The sequence below is a fragment of the Lepidochelys kempii genome, chromosome 8 (genome assembly GCF_965140265.1).
Source record: "Lepidochelys kempii isolate rLepKem1 chromosome 8, rLepKem1.hap2, whole genome shotgun sequence".
In the NCBI taxonomy this organism is placed as follows: domain Eukaryota; kingdom Metazoa; phylum Chordata; order Testudines; family Cheloniidae; genus Lepidochelys; species Lepidochelys kempii.
In genome coordinates, this window is record NC_133263.1 from 41,396,172 (window position 1) to 41,409,686 (window position 13,515).

At 46.7% G+C, this 13,515-nt stretch overlaps 1 protein-coding gene across 4 annotated transcripts in view; it reads left to right on the plus strand.

The window, feature by feature from the left end:
* Nucleotides 1-13,142, plus strand: part of RGS5 (regulator of G protein signaling 5) — a 75,172-nt gene extending 62,030 nt beyond the window's left edge. The window contains exons 5-7 of one of the 4 annotated variants that reach the window (XM_073356200.1): nt 3,844-3,974; nt 11,176-11,227; nt 12,374-13,142. In XM_073356200.1, the coding sequence (XP_073212301.1) occupies nt 3,844-3,974; nt 11,176-11,221 (177 nt within the window). In that variant the 3' untranslated portion in view covers nt 11,222-11,227; nt 12,374-13,142. Of the gene's footprint in view, nt 1-3,843 lie in introns of all 4 variants that reach the window. The other 3 variants (XM_073356204.1, XM_073356203.1, XM_073356201.1) reach the window with 3 other exon arrangements.
* The last annotated feature ends 373 nt before the right edge of the window (nt 13,143-13,515 follow it).

A 13,515-nucleotide genomic window follows, 5' to 3' on the forward strand; every position in this document is an offset into this window, starting at 1 on the left:
CACCCAGACCCACACATCCAAGCTGTATCTAAAATTCACTGCTGTGGCCCCTTGGACACTGGGAATACCCAGCCTTACCTGCCTATAAAGCTGATCAAAGCTCTTGTCCAAGTCCCTTGCATCTCCTGCCTTGATTATTATGATCTCTTCCTCTTGGACCTCAGGCCTCCAAACTAACACTCACAGCTATTCAAAATGCTGCTCCAGGCCCATCTCCTAACCCACCTGCTCCTTCTTTGCATCCCTCCCTTTGTCCTTTCTCCAAGCACAAGGCTTGAGTTGTCTCCACCATTCCCCTCCATCTCTTAGCTCCATCCGGGGGATCTCATCACTTCCAGCAGTGCCGGGACAGGTGCAGGAAATCCACTGATCTCCTACTTGTGGAGAAAGCCTATGGCCCAAAGAAACAAAGAGTGGGAAAAGGCAGGAAAGACAGCCTGAGAAGCTGCAGAGGAGAAGTCACAGTTGCCCCTCTGATGTCTTGTCTCTATGTATATTCCCACACACAAATTATGATAAGATGATGTTAAAGTTGAGTTTGTATTGATAATTTAAGGGAAACAACATTATAGCAATGTCACAATTATCCCCAAACTAAGTATTAATCCATGGCAAAAAGCTATAGTAATGCATAGTTATGGTTGCTTGGTGATATGTTGTCCCATGGCAGAAAGCTCAGTTGCACAAAACTCAAATTTCTAAAAACCAGGAAAAGAACAGTTAAGGTTTCCCATGCAACCTTACAACTGCCGTCTCTCAGCAATATCTGAATATGACCCATTGACACAAATACCTTTCCTCTGCCAATCCTACAGTTGATTAAATATAAGAGTGCCTCATCTCCATTTACAACCCACAGGATTGGGTTAGGGGTAGATTTAGAGACTCTCACCCACTGGATTCCAGATGACACTCTCAACATACCACCAGGCAACCTTAACCTTTCATCAGTATAGGTTTTTTCCCATTGAATTTCCTATTTTTTTTTAACAAGAAAAGATATGTGGCTGGTAGGAGTTAGTAGTTATTTAGGCAGTTGTACGTATCATGTCCCACAGTTAACATACTAAACCAGCCATCCATGAACACACGTGTGCACAGACACACACACACACATCAGCGGGGTCCCACCAGACCTGCTTTGGCACACTTCCCCAGCCATGTCTCTGTACCCAGCTCTCCACACCACAGGCATGGAATGCATCTCCTTGAAGTCCTCACTCCCTGGTATGCAAACGTCTCTATTGCCATTACCACTACCCCATAACCCAATCCACATGCAGTGCCTGGAGCAAGGGACAGCTATGGTACAGAGCAATGGTATTGGGATGCAAGATCATTAGGATGCACTTGCAGAGCTGGGGATGCAGGAGGTTAGGGTGCAGGGGGGTTAGGATGCACTGGCATAGCTGTGGAGTGAAGGCTGGTTGTGGGGCACTGGAATTGGGGTGTAGGGGGGTTAGAATGCACTGACAGGTCTGGGGCAGAAGGGTGGATGGGCTGCAGGAAGGTTACGATGCACTGGAAAAGTTGGGGATGCAGAGGTTTTGGGATGCATTGGAAGAACCAGGGGCACATGGAACTTGGGGTGCACTGGCAGAGCTGCAGAGTTGGAATCTATGGGATTTGGGGTGCACCAGCTTCCCAGCTCTGAAGCCACAGAGCCTTGCCCATGTCCCTGCTCCCCGTTCCCTATTCCCGACCCCCCCAGCAAGCATGATTCCAATTTCCCTTCCACTTCCTGTTTGACCCAAGTTTATACAGTAATATTATATTAATATAGTAATATTCTCAGCTATGCCTTAACCAATCATTTTACTGAAATTTAACTAACCAATCCTAACATACTGTAACATAATTCTCTAACCAATTATATCCAACTACCCTAATTAACTTACACCTATCAAAATTAATTATACAGCAGACTGAAACTATTAGAGTACCAGACAGATTAACAATAGAAAAGTGGGGGCCACAAAGATAAAACAATACAGAAATGAGAGTTTCACAACCACAATCATTGATAAGTGATTTCTTGCCTGATAGAATGCTATCAAACTAAATTTTCTTTAACCATCTTAAGATCTGTTTCTTTATCTGGTGGTGATGGGCACTATGAGGACAGGATTGTCTTCCTAACAGCCTAATATCACCTTATTTCAATATGACTGGTTTGGGATGTGGGTATATGACCGAATGCTTCCCAGTTTATTGCTGCCCCTGCTGCTCAGCCAAAGGCCTTAGCCTAAGAACAAGGCCTCAGACTATCCTAGTGAGAGAAGGCCCATACATAGGCCTGTGATTTTGATTCTTTGTTTTTATACCCCTGTAACTAGCTAAGTGATAAAAATACACCTGAGTTCTTAAAGTATAGGGCTTTACAGGCAGGCCTGAATATCTATATTCTAACACTCTCCATCCCACAGTGCTTTACAAAGCAGGTCAGTAACATTAATCCCATTTTACAGATAGGAAAATGGAGACACAGAGAGGGGCAGTAACTTGCCTAAGATCAGAAGGTCTAGAACTAGAACCAAAGTATCCTGAGTCATAGGCCAGTGCACTATCAACCCAGCCACACTCTCGGCCTCTACGCAGCTGACCAGCTTTAACTCTGCCTGCAGCAACTCCATACAATGATGGTAGAACTGGGCTGAAGGCATTTTAGTGTCTGAGCTCCCATATTAGATAATGATTTTCAATGTAGGTTTTGTCTGGGAATTTCCTTAGCTTTGAAAAATTATTTACAATTGCACACACAGACTTTAAAAGAGAACCCCAAATGAGAATGCAGCATTGGCAAGGAGATGATAATATTCAGCATTGACATTAAACCATTTTTCTGTAGTTGAACTTCTAAGGGCAGATTCCGCAGAGCGCCAAACCAACACAGAGAAGTCAGAGCACGCTAGCCAGTTACACAGGGAATACGGCTGCTTTGTATCACCAGAGTAGGGCAAAGCAGCTGAAGTGCACTGCTGAATGTGCCCCCTAACTTGCAGGTTTAGAGAGCTGTGTCAGTGCGATGGTGTTCTGTGCAGGGAGAGATGGGGAGAGGCCTGCCCTAGTGTTTCTGTGCTGTAGGGCTCCCCTGTGCTCTTGCCTTTCTAGCACGGGTGCCCAAGCTAGCATTCCTGGAACACTTGAAGTGTCCAGTGTCCATGGGTCCAGTTTCCCTCAGACCACTGGGTCATTGCAGAGAATAGGATTGTTACATGCAAATTAGCTGTAGAGGCAGAGTGGTGACTGATAAAGTTACCTCTAATAGCACAACAGCTCCACTTGTAAGAGTTGCCTTTGTCTAATCATAATCATAAGGATGTTGTATATAATTATTATTAACTTAATCTGATTGCAACCAGATTTCTCCAGATGCAGCCTGTGCACAAGATTTCAATCAATTTATCAATATGGAAAGTTTAACATGTCTGTATTATTTCATTATTAACAACATTTTGGACAAAGAAAAGACCAACAAAATGGTAAATTTCATCAAGGACCCAGTTTATATTAATTTTAAATCATAAACTAATGAAAGAGTTTTCGTGTGAATTCCCAGAACATTTCTTCACTCCCAGAGAGTCGGTGCTGTAATTCTGGGGAGGGTATATGCTATTTTTCACATAGAACTAAGAGGTTGAATCCCGTCTTTAGATATAGAACAAAGCTCCACGTGAACTATGGAGTCAGGACTAGCGCCTCCCAGCACCCAATGAACCTGGCTTTGATCACTTACCTTGTTGATTGCACATCTGCATCTGGATAGCACAGTATGGTTCCCGTTCCCTTGCTTAGGGCACTGAGTCCTTGTCCTGTTCACTTCCTATTGTGTCCCTATCACAGGTGAACATAGACCACTGCACCAAAGCTGTGACCATGAAGAACTTGGTGGAGCCATCGGTGAGCAGCTTCAATGAGGCTCAGAAGCGGATCTTTGCCCTGATGGAGAAGGACTCCCTGCCCAGATTTGTGCGGTCAGAGTTTTATCAAGAGTTAATCAAGTAGCAATGTAGCAAGCCTGTGCAATGCATTCCTTGCTAGGCAGTCACTGTGAGCCATGCTATTGCCTCTTTCCGAATCCCAGCTTTAGTCTGTAGCTGCTTTGCCTTAAAGATACCAAACTGAGAAAGCACTCAACTGCATTGCTAAACTCCTTCCATATTGTTTTGGACTCTCTCCTATGTGCCAAGTGTCTCCTCTTCTACAGTCTCTTTCCCTGCTCCCTTCCCAAGATCCCTGTTATGAAAAAGCCCTAGTGATTTTACCCGTTGGTCTTAGACTGCATTACTGAGAGTCATCTCAGCAGCCAGTTGACAGCAAGCTTGTCCAGAGTACCTCCATGGAGATGCAAAGGAGGCTTGCAGGAGCCTTGGCACTCATCTGTTACACAGAGCTGTGGCCTGTAGATCTTATCGGTCCTAGGTCTTGTCCACACTACAGAGTTTTGTCAACAAAAGTTATGCCGCCATACAGCAATCGCTTTAATTAAACTTCTGTTGCATGTCCAGACTATGCTCCTTGTGTTGGCAGAGCGCATCCACACTACCGGCTCTTCCATCGACACACAGAGCAGCGCACTGTGGGTAGCTATTCCACTGTGTAACTGGCCGCAGGGTGCTTTGGGTTGCGTTTGCAATGCCTCGTGGGGCAGGTACAGCATTACATGATGCAAGTTTCTCATTCAATGGACATCCTACTAGATTGCCAGCTGCTTTTCAACTAAAGCGTGGGGGGGGGAGCGTGTGACAGTGTGTGTGTGTGTGTATATGAGAGAGTGTGTGGGGGGGAGTGTGTGTGTTGGGGAAGAGTGAGTGTGTCACTGTGCTGTCTTTGTAAGTCCAAACAATCCTGAGGTGGAGGGGAGAATGCCCCACACACACACAACAGGCCCCTCCTTCCTTCCTGGCTCTGCACAGCACAGCAGTCTCTCCCCTATCACTCCTGCTCTGTCTGCCGCTGTGTTTCTAGTTCCAGGGAGAGCAGGACTCCATGTTAAGCGTCCTGTGTTTCCCTCCATGTTCTCCCATATAGTCAAAGATTCATAGAATCATAGAATATCAGGGTTGGAAGGGACCTCAGGAGGTCATCTACTCCAACCCCCTGCTCAAAGCAGGATCAATCCCCAACTAAATCATCCCAGCCAGGGCTTTGTCAAGCCTGATCTTAAAAATATCTAAGGAAGGAGATTCCACCACCTCCCTAGGTAACGCATTGCAGTGTTTCACCACCCTCCTAGTAAAAAAGTTTTTCCTAATATCCAACCTAAACCTCCCCCACTGCAACTTGAGACCATTACTCCTTGTTCTGTCAACAGCTCCTACTGAGAACAGTCTAGATCCATCCTCTTTGGAACCCTCTTTCAGGTAGTTGAAAGCAGCTATCAAATCCCCCCTCATTCTTCTCTTCCGCAGACTAAACAATCCCAGTTCCCTCAGCCTCTCCTCATAACTCAAGTGTTCCAGTCCTCTAATCACTTTTGTTGCCCTCCACTAGACTCTTTCCAATTTTTCCACATCCTTCTTTTCGTGTGGGGCCCAAAACTGGACACAGTACTCCAGATGAGGCCTCACCAATGTCGAATAGAGGGGAACGATCACGTCCCTTGATCTGCTGGCAATGCCCCTACATATACATCCCAAAATGCCATTGGCCTTCTTGGCAACAAGGGCACACTGTTGACTCATGTCCAGCTTCTTGTCCACTGTAACCCCTAGGTCCTTTTCTGCAGAACTGCTGCCGAGCCATTCGGTCCCTACTCTGTAACAGTGTATGGGATTCTTCCGTCCTAAGTGCAGGACTCTGTACTTGTCCTTCTTGAATCTCATCAGATTTCTTTTGGCCCAATCCTTTAATTTGTCTAGGGCCTTCTGTATCCTATCCCAACCCTCCAGCGTATCTACCTTTCCTCCCAATTTAGTGTCATCTGCAAACTTGCTGAGGGTGCAATCCACACCATCCTCCAGATCATTTATGAAGATATTGAACAAAACCGGCCCCAGGACCGACCTTTGGGGCACTCCACTTGATACCGGCTGCCAACTAGACATGGAGCCATTGATCACTACCCGTTGAGCCCGACAATCTAGCCAGCTTTCTATCCACCTTATAGTCCATTCATCCAGCCCATACTTTCTTTAACTTGCTGGCAAGAATACTGTGGGAGACCGTGTCAAAAGCTTTGCTAAATTCAAGGAACAACACATCCACCGCTTTCCCCTCAACCACAGAGACAGTTATTTCGTCATAGAAGGCAATTAGATTAGTCAGGCATGACTTGCCCTTGGTGAATCCATGCTGACTGTTTCTGATCACTTTCCTCTTCTCTAAGTGCTTCAGAATTGATTCCTTGAGGACCTGCTCCATGATTTTTCCAGGGACTGAGGTCAGGCTGACTGGCCTGTAGTTCCCAGGATCCTCCTTCTTCCCTTTTTTAAAGATGGGCACTACATTAGCCTTTTTCCAGTCGTCCGGGACTTCCCCGGCTCACCATGAGTTTTCAAAGATAATGGCCAATGGCTCTGCAATCACATCCACAAACTCGTTTAACACTTTCGGATGCAGCGCATCCGGCCCCATGGACTTGTGCTCGTCCAGCTTTTCTAAATAGTCCCGAACCACTTCTTTCTCCACAGAGGGCTGGTCACCTCCTCCCCATGCTGTGCTGCCCAGTGCAGTAGTCTGGGAGCTGACCCTGTTCGTGAAGACAGAGGCAAAAAAAGCATTGAGTCCATTAGCTTTTTCCACATCCTCTGTCACTAGATTGCCTCCCTCATTCAGTAAGGGGCCCACACTTTCCTTGACTTTCTTCTTGTTGCTAACATACCTGAAGAAACCCTTCTTGTTACTCTTAACATCTCTTGCTAGCTGCAACTCCAGGTGTGATTTGGCCTTCCTGATTTCACTCCTGCATGCCCAAGCAATATTTTTATACTCTTCCCTGGTCATTTGTCCAATCTTCCACTTCTGGTAAGCTTCTTTTTTGTATTTAAGATCAGCAAGGATTTCACTGTGAAGCCAAGCTGGTCACCTGCCATATTTACTATTCTTTCCACACATCGGGATGGTTTGTCCCTGTAACCTCAATAAGGATTCTTTAAATACAGCCAGCTCTCCTGGACTCCTTTCCCCCTCATGTTATTCTCCCAGGGGATCCTGCCCATCAGTTCCCGGAGGGAGTCAAAGTCTGCTTTTCTGAAGTCCAGGGTCCGTATTCTGCTGCTCTCCTTTCTTCCCTGTGTGAGGATCCTGAACTCGACCATCTCATGGTCACTGCCTCCCAGGTTCCCATCCCATCCCATTGGTCTCATCAGCTCACAGACCAATGATCCACCCCTCCCCTGTACTCCAGGCAGGGCAGCGTGTTGCTCTCCATGCTGAGTAATGTCAAAGTTTCCCAGAGCTTTGAAAAGCGAGGGGTGCATGCCTGCAGGGCAGCGGAGTTCAAAACAGTGAGCAGAGCAGTCACCGCGGGCATTGTGGAATACTGGGGGAGGCCAGTTACATCGACATAATGAACGGCAGTGTTGCTTTGTTGCTTTAACTTTACCGCAGAATGCTTTCTGCCTCTCATTGAGGTGGTTTTCTTTTGTTGGCAAAACAGGAGAGTTTTGCCACAAAAAGTAGCACTGTAGTGTGTACACCTCCAGTGTTTTGTTGATAAAAGCTGTCTTTTGCAGACAAAACTGTATACTGTAGACAAGACCCTAGTGTCCAATGCTCTAGCTGGATCTGAGCAGCCTTGATTCAGATAAACTCAGATGAGAATCAGAGAAGCATCCATACTTCAGTGTTTATCCAAAACAACCACATGACTGAGCTGCTAGACCCTGTGTCCTCACCCATCCCTACTGGCACATCAGGTTACACTGATGTGATATCCTTGCTGTGACCAGCTGGATGAATTGAACATGTTAAATACTAATGGCACGGAAAGGTTTTAAAATACTCCTGCCTCCTCCCGCCACGACACAAGACCTTGAAGTGACTGTGCTCTAAGTGCTAGGACTCTGTGCTGTTGTGACAATCTTTGCGGGAGGAGGTGTTTGACAGCGAGTCCCACTGAGTGAAAGCCACCTTAGTTCTTCTGAAGCATTTGCTCTCTGGGGGCCCTGACACTGAGTCTGAGACCAGCTAGTGACAGGATTGACTCTAATTGCACTTTGTGTCCACACAGAACATGGTGGCTACATGGTTAGTAACCATAGCCATGGCAGCATCAATGTCTTGCCCCGGCCACGACAGAGACTGCCTCGTGGCTGCCTTCCTGGGTCCTGTGGGACACTGTTATTTGCAGTGTAGATCCTCCACACCCACATCAAACTGTGTCCACATGACTGGTTTGGCCTGCCCTCTCTCCTCCCTGCTTTCCAAGCGGGAGCACGGCCCACTTGCTGCTCGTTCAGCACTATGGGGTTTTCCCAGCATGCACTGATCCAATGACAGCCAGGCAGCATGGAAGGCACAGGCACACATGGGTGTCACAAGGTTGCTTTTGAAAACAGCTGCTGTGTGGACACAGGAAGGTCGGATGAGAATCACAAACTGGTAACAATGATGGTTCTATTCATGCCATACCCAGGTACAGGGTGTAACTGGAGCTCCCAGACTGTGCTCTTCAGCTAGTAACACACTTCCCATTGCCAGTGTGCTGCAGGAGGCTATTGTGAGTGATAGGCCCTTCAACACACCACCTCTGCTGGAACAAACAGTGCTCCTTTTGAGCTGGAGACAGGGAGAAGAATAAAATAAACATCATTTATCCAAAACACTGGGACTGCTGCCTAGCAACCCAGAGCTCTGCCTGCATTAGATTTAGTGAGCTTGTCATTTCCAGAGCCATATACAACCCCACAATGCCTGTGCACAGCCTTACTCAATGCTCCCCAGGTGTTTTGAGGTGTGTTTGACTCGTCAGTGTGGGTGTCCTGCTGGTGAAAGCCTGTCCCAGTTATTCTCTCAAGAGCAGCATGCCAAAGTGAGAGTTCTGCACCAACCCAAAAGAGAAAGTTCATTAGAGGAGGTAAAACTTGTTGAAAGAACAGTTTGGGTCAGTTGCTGAGAACAGCCCTGAAGAAAAGCCATCAGTGGAAACAGGAGAAATAAAACCCTGCCGTCTTGAACAGATGGCAAATGGTGCTGAGCTTTGTGCAGTTCATTTCCCTCTGTCCAGGCTCCTCATTCTGTTTAGATGGGGCATACATATTTGTATTGCTGACACAATTGGCCAGCTTGTGTCCAAGCAGGATGGCAGGGCCGGTGGGGCTTCTGGATGGTGACAGACTTGTTTCATTTTGAAAAATATTACAGCTCACAGACATTAGTCTTTGCCCTTGGTTCCAGCCCAGCTCAGCAGCCACCAGAAGTTGTGACCATCTGCAGACTTGGGGGGTGGGGGATGGCCTGTGTGAAATAAAGCTGGGGTCTCAACCCAGTTCAAACTAAGTGTCCATCAGAAGCGTGACTGGCAGTAACTGCTGGTGAAAAGGCCAGGGACTGACTGAAACTTGACATGAATGTCTTTTCTCCTCCAGGGGGGTTTCCTCGGTCCCGGTTGGCAGGTGCCAGGGTAGGAAGCCTGCAATGCCACTGCTTGTAATAAGACTGCCTGTGGCTAAATACAGGACATCAGTCTCCAGAGTTGACGATCCAGCATTTTTATTTTTTAAAATCAGTTACAAAACTCTCTGCAGTCTGTTAAAATGGGCCACCCACGCTCAGAATCCAGAGCTGGCAATCCAGAGCATGGGAGACTGTGTGCAACATGCAATAAAATAAACGATGGGTCTGCAAACCTTTTATACACTTACAAAAACTATCAAAAAAACACCATACCCAAATATTTACACCTTGTTTCCATGGTGACAGAATAAAAATACATGGCTAGCTGGGGTGAACAGTCCAGGAAACAAACTCTGTGGTAATGCATTTATTTTTCTTTCTCTCAAGCAAATGGCCTGGGAAAGTTAGAGGCCTCATGACAGGGCCGCTGCCTGGTATTCTCATTCCCTTCCCCTGTGTGAAGATGTAATACAGGGGTGGGCAAATTATGGCCCTTGGGCCAGATACGGCCCACAAGCCATTATAAGCTGGCCCACAAGCCACACCACATGGCTCGGCCCCACTCTGGCACTCTGGCCAGGGCGCTGGGTTGGGGCTGCACCATGTGGCTCAGCCCTGCTCTGGCCGGGGTGCTGGGTTGGGGACCAGACCTCCCGGCTCAGCCCCGCTCCTGTGCTCCGGCTGAGGCGCTGGGTCGGGGGCTGCAAAACGTGGCTCTCGGAAGCTGTGGCATGGCCCCACTCTGGCTCCTACATGCTCCAATGGGAGCTGCAGGGGCCGTGCCTGCAGATGGGGCAGCGTGCAGAACCGCCTAGCCGTGCCTCTGTGTAGGAGCCGGAGAGGGGACATGCCACTGCTTCCAGGAGCCACTTGAGGTAAGTGCCACTCTCCAATATCCTCGATCCCAGCCCAGATCACCCTCCTGCACCCCAAACCCATGGTCCCCAACCCCACCCCAGAGCCAGCACCCTCTCCCGCACTCCAACCCCAATTTTGTGAGTATTCATGGCCCGCCATACAATTTGTATTGCCCAATGTGACCCTCGGACTAAAAAGTTTAACCACCCCTGATGTAGCACCTCTGTCAGTCAGCCTGCAACATGGTACAGTGGCAATATCACAATGGGCCCAACCCATTGCAAAAGGACCTCACACATCTTTCACCTCCCCTTTGAGACAGTAAAAGATTAGAGCAGAAAATACCCCACAACAGCAGCCTTTTTCTGTCTGGCTTTGAAGGGAAATAGGTTAGGAACAGAACTGGGGCTAAGACCAAAACGGATTCAGCAGTTACAATATAGGAGAGCCATACCATCGCTGGCCACATTCACTCCTGGTGTAACTCTACTGATTTTAGTGCAGGTATCTCAGAGAATGAGCTTGGTTCAGTATGTCTCTGCATAACACAGATGGCCACACAGTGCACACAGAAATGCAGGCTCAAACGGGCTCCCAGCAGAAAGACTCCCACCTGTCATTTACTTGTTTAAGATGTTGCTGGAAAGACCGAAATGCCTCTCAGATACATCAGGAATTCAAATTTGTAATTGCAAGTTAACCAAACAAATCTTGTCTTAATTGGCAATATATTTAATCCACTTCTCTCTCTTTCTCCAGTAAGACCTGCCCTATGGACTGCCACCAATGGGTGACTTCTTGTTAGTTTAAGGTATCTGCACGTTTCCAGTTCTCTAGATAAAAAGTCATTCTCCAGTAGGTATCTGGTTTGGCTGGTCCTTTGGGTGGTTGCTTAAAATGCACAGTTCTCCATACACATATATGTACACACATACACACTTGATCACCCACATACACACAGATTTTCAGTCAGTTTCTGCTAGGTGTCCAAATTTGTTCATGCAAATTTTACATGCTCAGCTGCTTGTTTGCCTAGTTATCAGATGTATGCCTGCAAAACAGGTACTTCAGGGCTAACTAGCCAATCTGATCACATAAACACGCACGGGCAGCCATTTCACACCCAAAATTTAAGGGCATCTTTTGAAAATGTGATCCTAAAAGCCTACTCTTGTAGCTATCTGATTTGGATTCCAACACATGTAATCTTTGTTCCCTGAATCCTGTGCAGGGTAATTTACACAGGAGAACAAGTTGGGGTGGGTTGGGTATTTATGGTGAAGTCAGGACTGTGCCTTGCACTCATTAAAAGGAAAGGGGGATGCCATAGGTATCAAATGTGCCATAGGAACCATGGGCATAAGATGTACATTGACCATTTCCTGACAGTTGAAGCTGTGAAAAGTGCTGTGGGTTATTTTGGTAACCACTGGTGGGTACATCCTAACCTGTGCTCTTCTACCAGATACTCAAACTTCTCAGATCTTCCCCAGTCAACCAGATCTCTCATAGTAAATTCCTTAGAAAATTCCTCTTTGTCTCATGAAAGCACAGTGCACTCATGCCCATAAAAACCAGATATTGGCTGTATTAGGACAGCACAGCGATATGCTGGGTGGCCCTGTGCTGAGATGTGGTTTGTAGCCTAAAAACTGCTTTAGTTTGTCATGTGCTATCCTAACAACCTCTGGTGGCACCTGGGCAGCAAGACACCTTGGGCCTGGGTTTGAGTTCTTTTGAAAGTGTAGTCTATCAGAAGCCCCTCCTGGCCTCCACTTCTGCGACAGAAAGGATAAACCTCCTCTCCTAGATACTTAATTTTGAACTAGGTCCAATTTAGCCTAGTTCTCCATTAGCTACAGAAGGGCCTGTGCAATGTGACCTCAGAAGCATTTGGGATTTCTAAAAGCTGTGTTTGTGTAGACTGTTCACTTTGTTTATTCACTCTGGCATACAGACAGCCTGAAAAGTGACAAATGACACCACCTGATGAGGAAGCGGATAATTCTGAAACCCAAGCAACATCTGCTATGGGACCAATACCATCTATAGTGTGTCTGTTATCAAGTATTTTATATATTCTCTGTTACTCTTACTTTTATTATGTTACACGTGTATCAGCATGATATATACAGCATTATATATTTGTATTCTTATATACACATTATATATATATTAATCATGTTAACTTCACTTGAGTCCTTAGTGAGTCAGTGAATCAAAACATACCATTTAAATGCATGTTAGCTAACAACAAGATTGTTCACTTTTCACACTTGCCCATTGCCTCTCACAGCCATGAGCACTGAATAGAAGTAGAATGGTTTCAGGTATTTTATTGAGCTAAAATTCAGCCTTTCACTGGTACCTTCCTATCTGGTACAGAACCTGGAGAATCTTCAGGACCATAATCTCTTTAAATCTACCCTTTGTGCACTGACGAGGTTAACATCATGTAATGTCAAACCAAACCACATCCCACTTCAAGAGGTGAACATCTGTATGCGTCAGCTCCCATGACAAAGCCTGTCTTGTAGGGTGCTGAGTGGCTCCCCCAAGGGGCTCTTATCCATCCACACCCATGGCCTCAGGACAGGATAGTACAGGGTGTGTCCCCCCACAGAGGCATTGCCATGTCAGGGCAGTGCAGGCTAGGTCAACTGGGTCTGTTCTGTAACATGCATGTAACCTTCAATATAACCAGAATATAAACATTTTATCACTGACATGGCTCTGTGGCTTGTTTATTTACTTCATCTCTTTATGATCAAGGTCAAGTATCAGGCTTAGCTTCAGCAATGCATTTCCAGGACTTGGCTTTTATTAGAAAGGCAAATGAAAGCAGGTACAGAGCAAAATGAAGCCCCAGGCCTCTGCTACAACAGAGAGAGACAGAGATTTCCTGGGGATTAAAAAATGAACCAGCAACCACTGGAGATTGGCCTGCCCCAGATTGCTGGTGTGAGCCCCTTCAGCCCCAGCACACTTCAACTGGTAACCATAGACCACCACTTGGTAACCAAAGACTGGGACCAACCCTTCCCATTGTGTTGTGTTTGGTCTCAGAGACCCCCTTGGGACTGTCACCTGAGGTGCTAG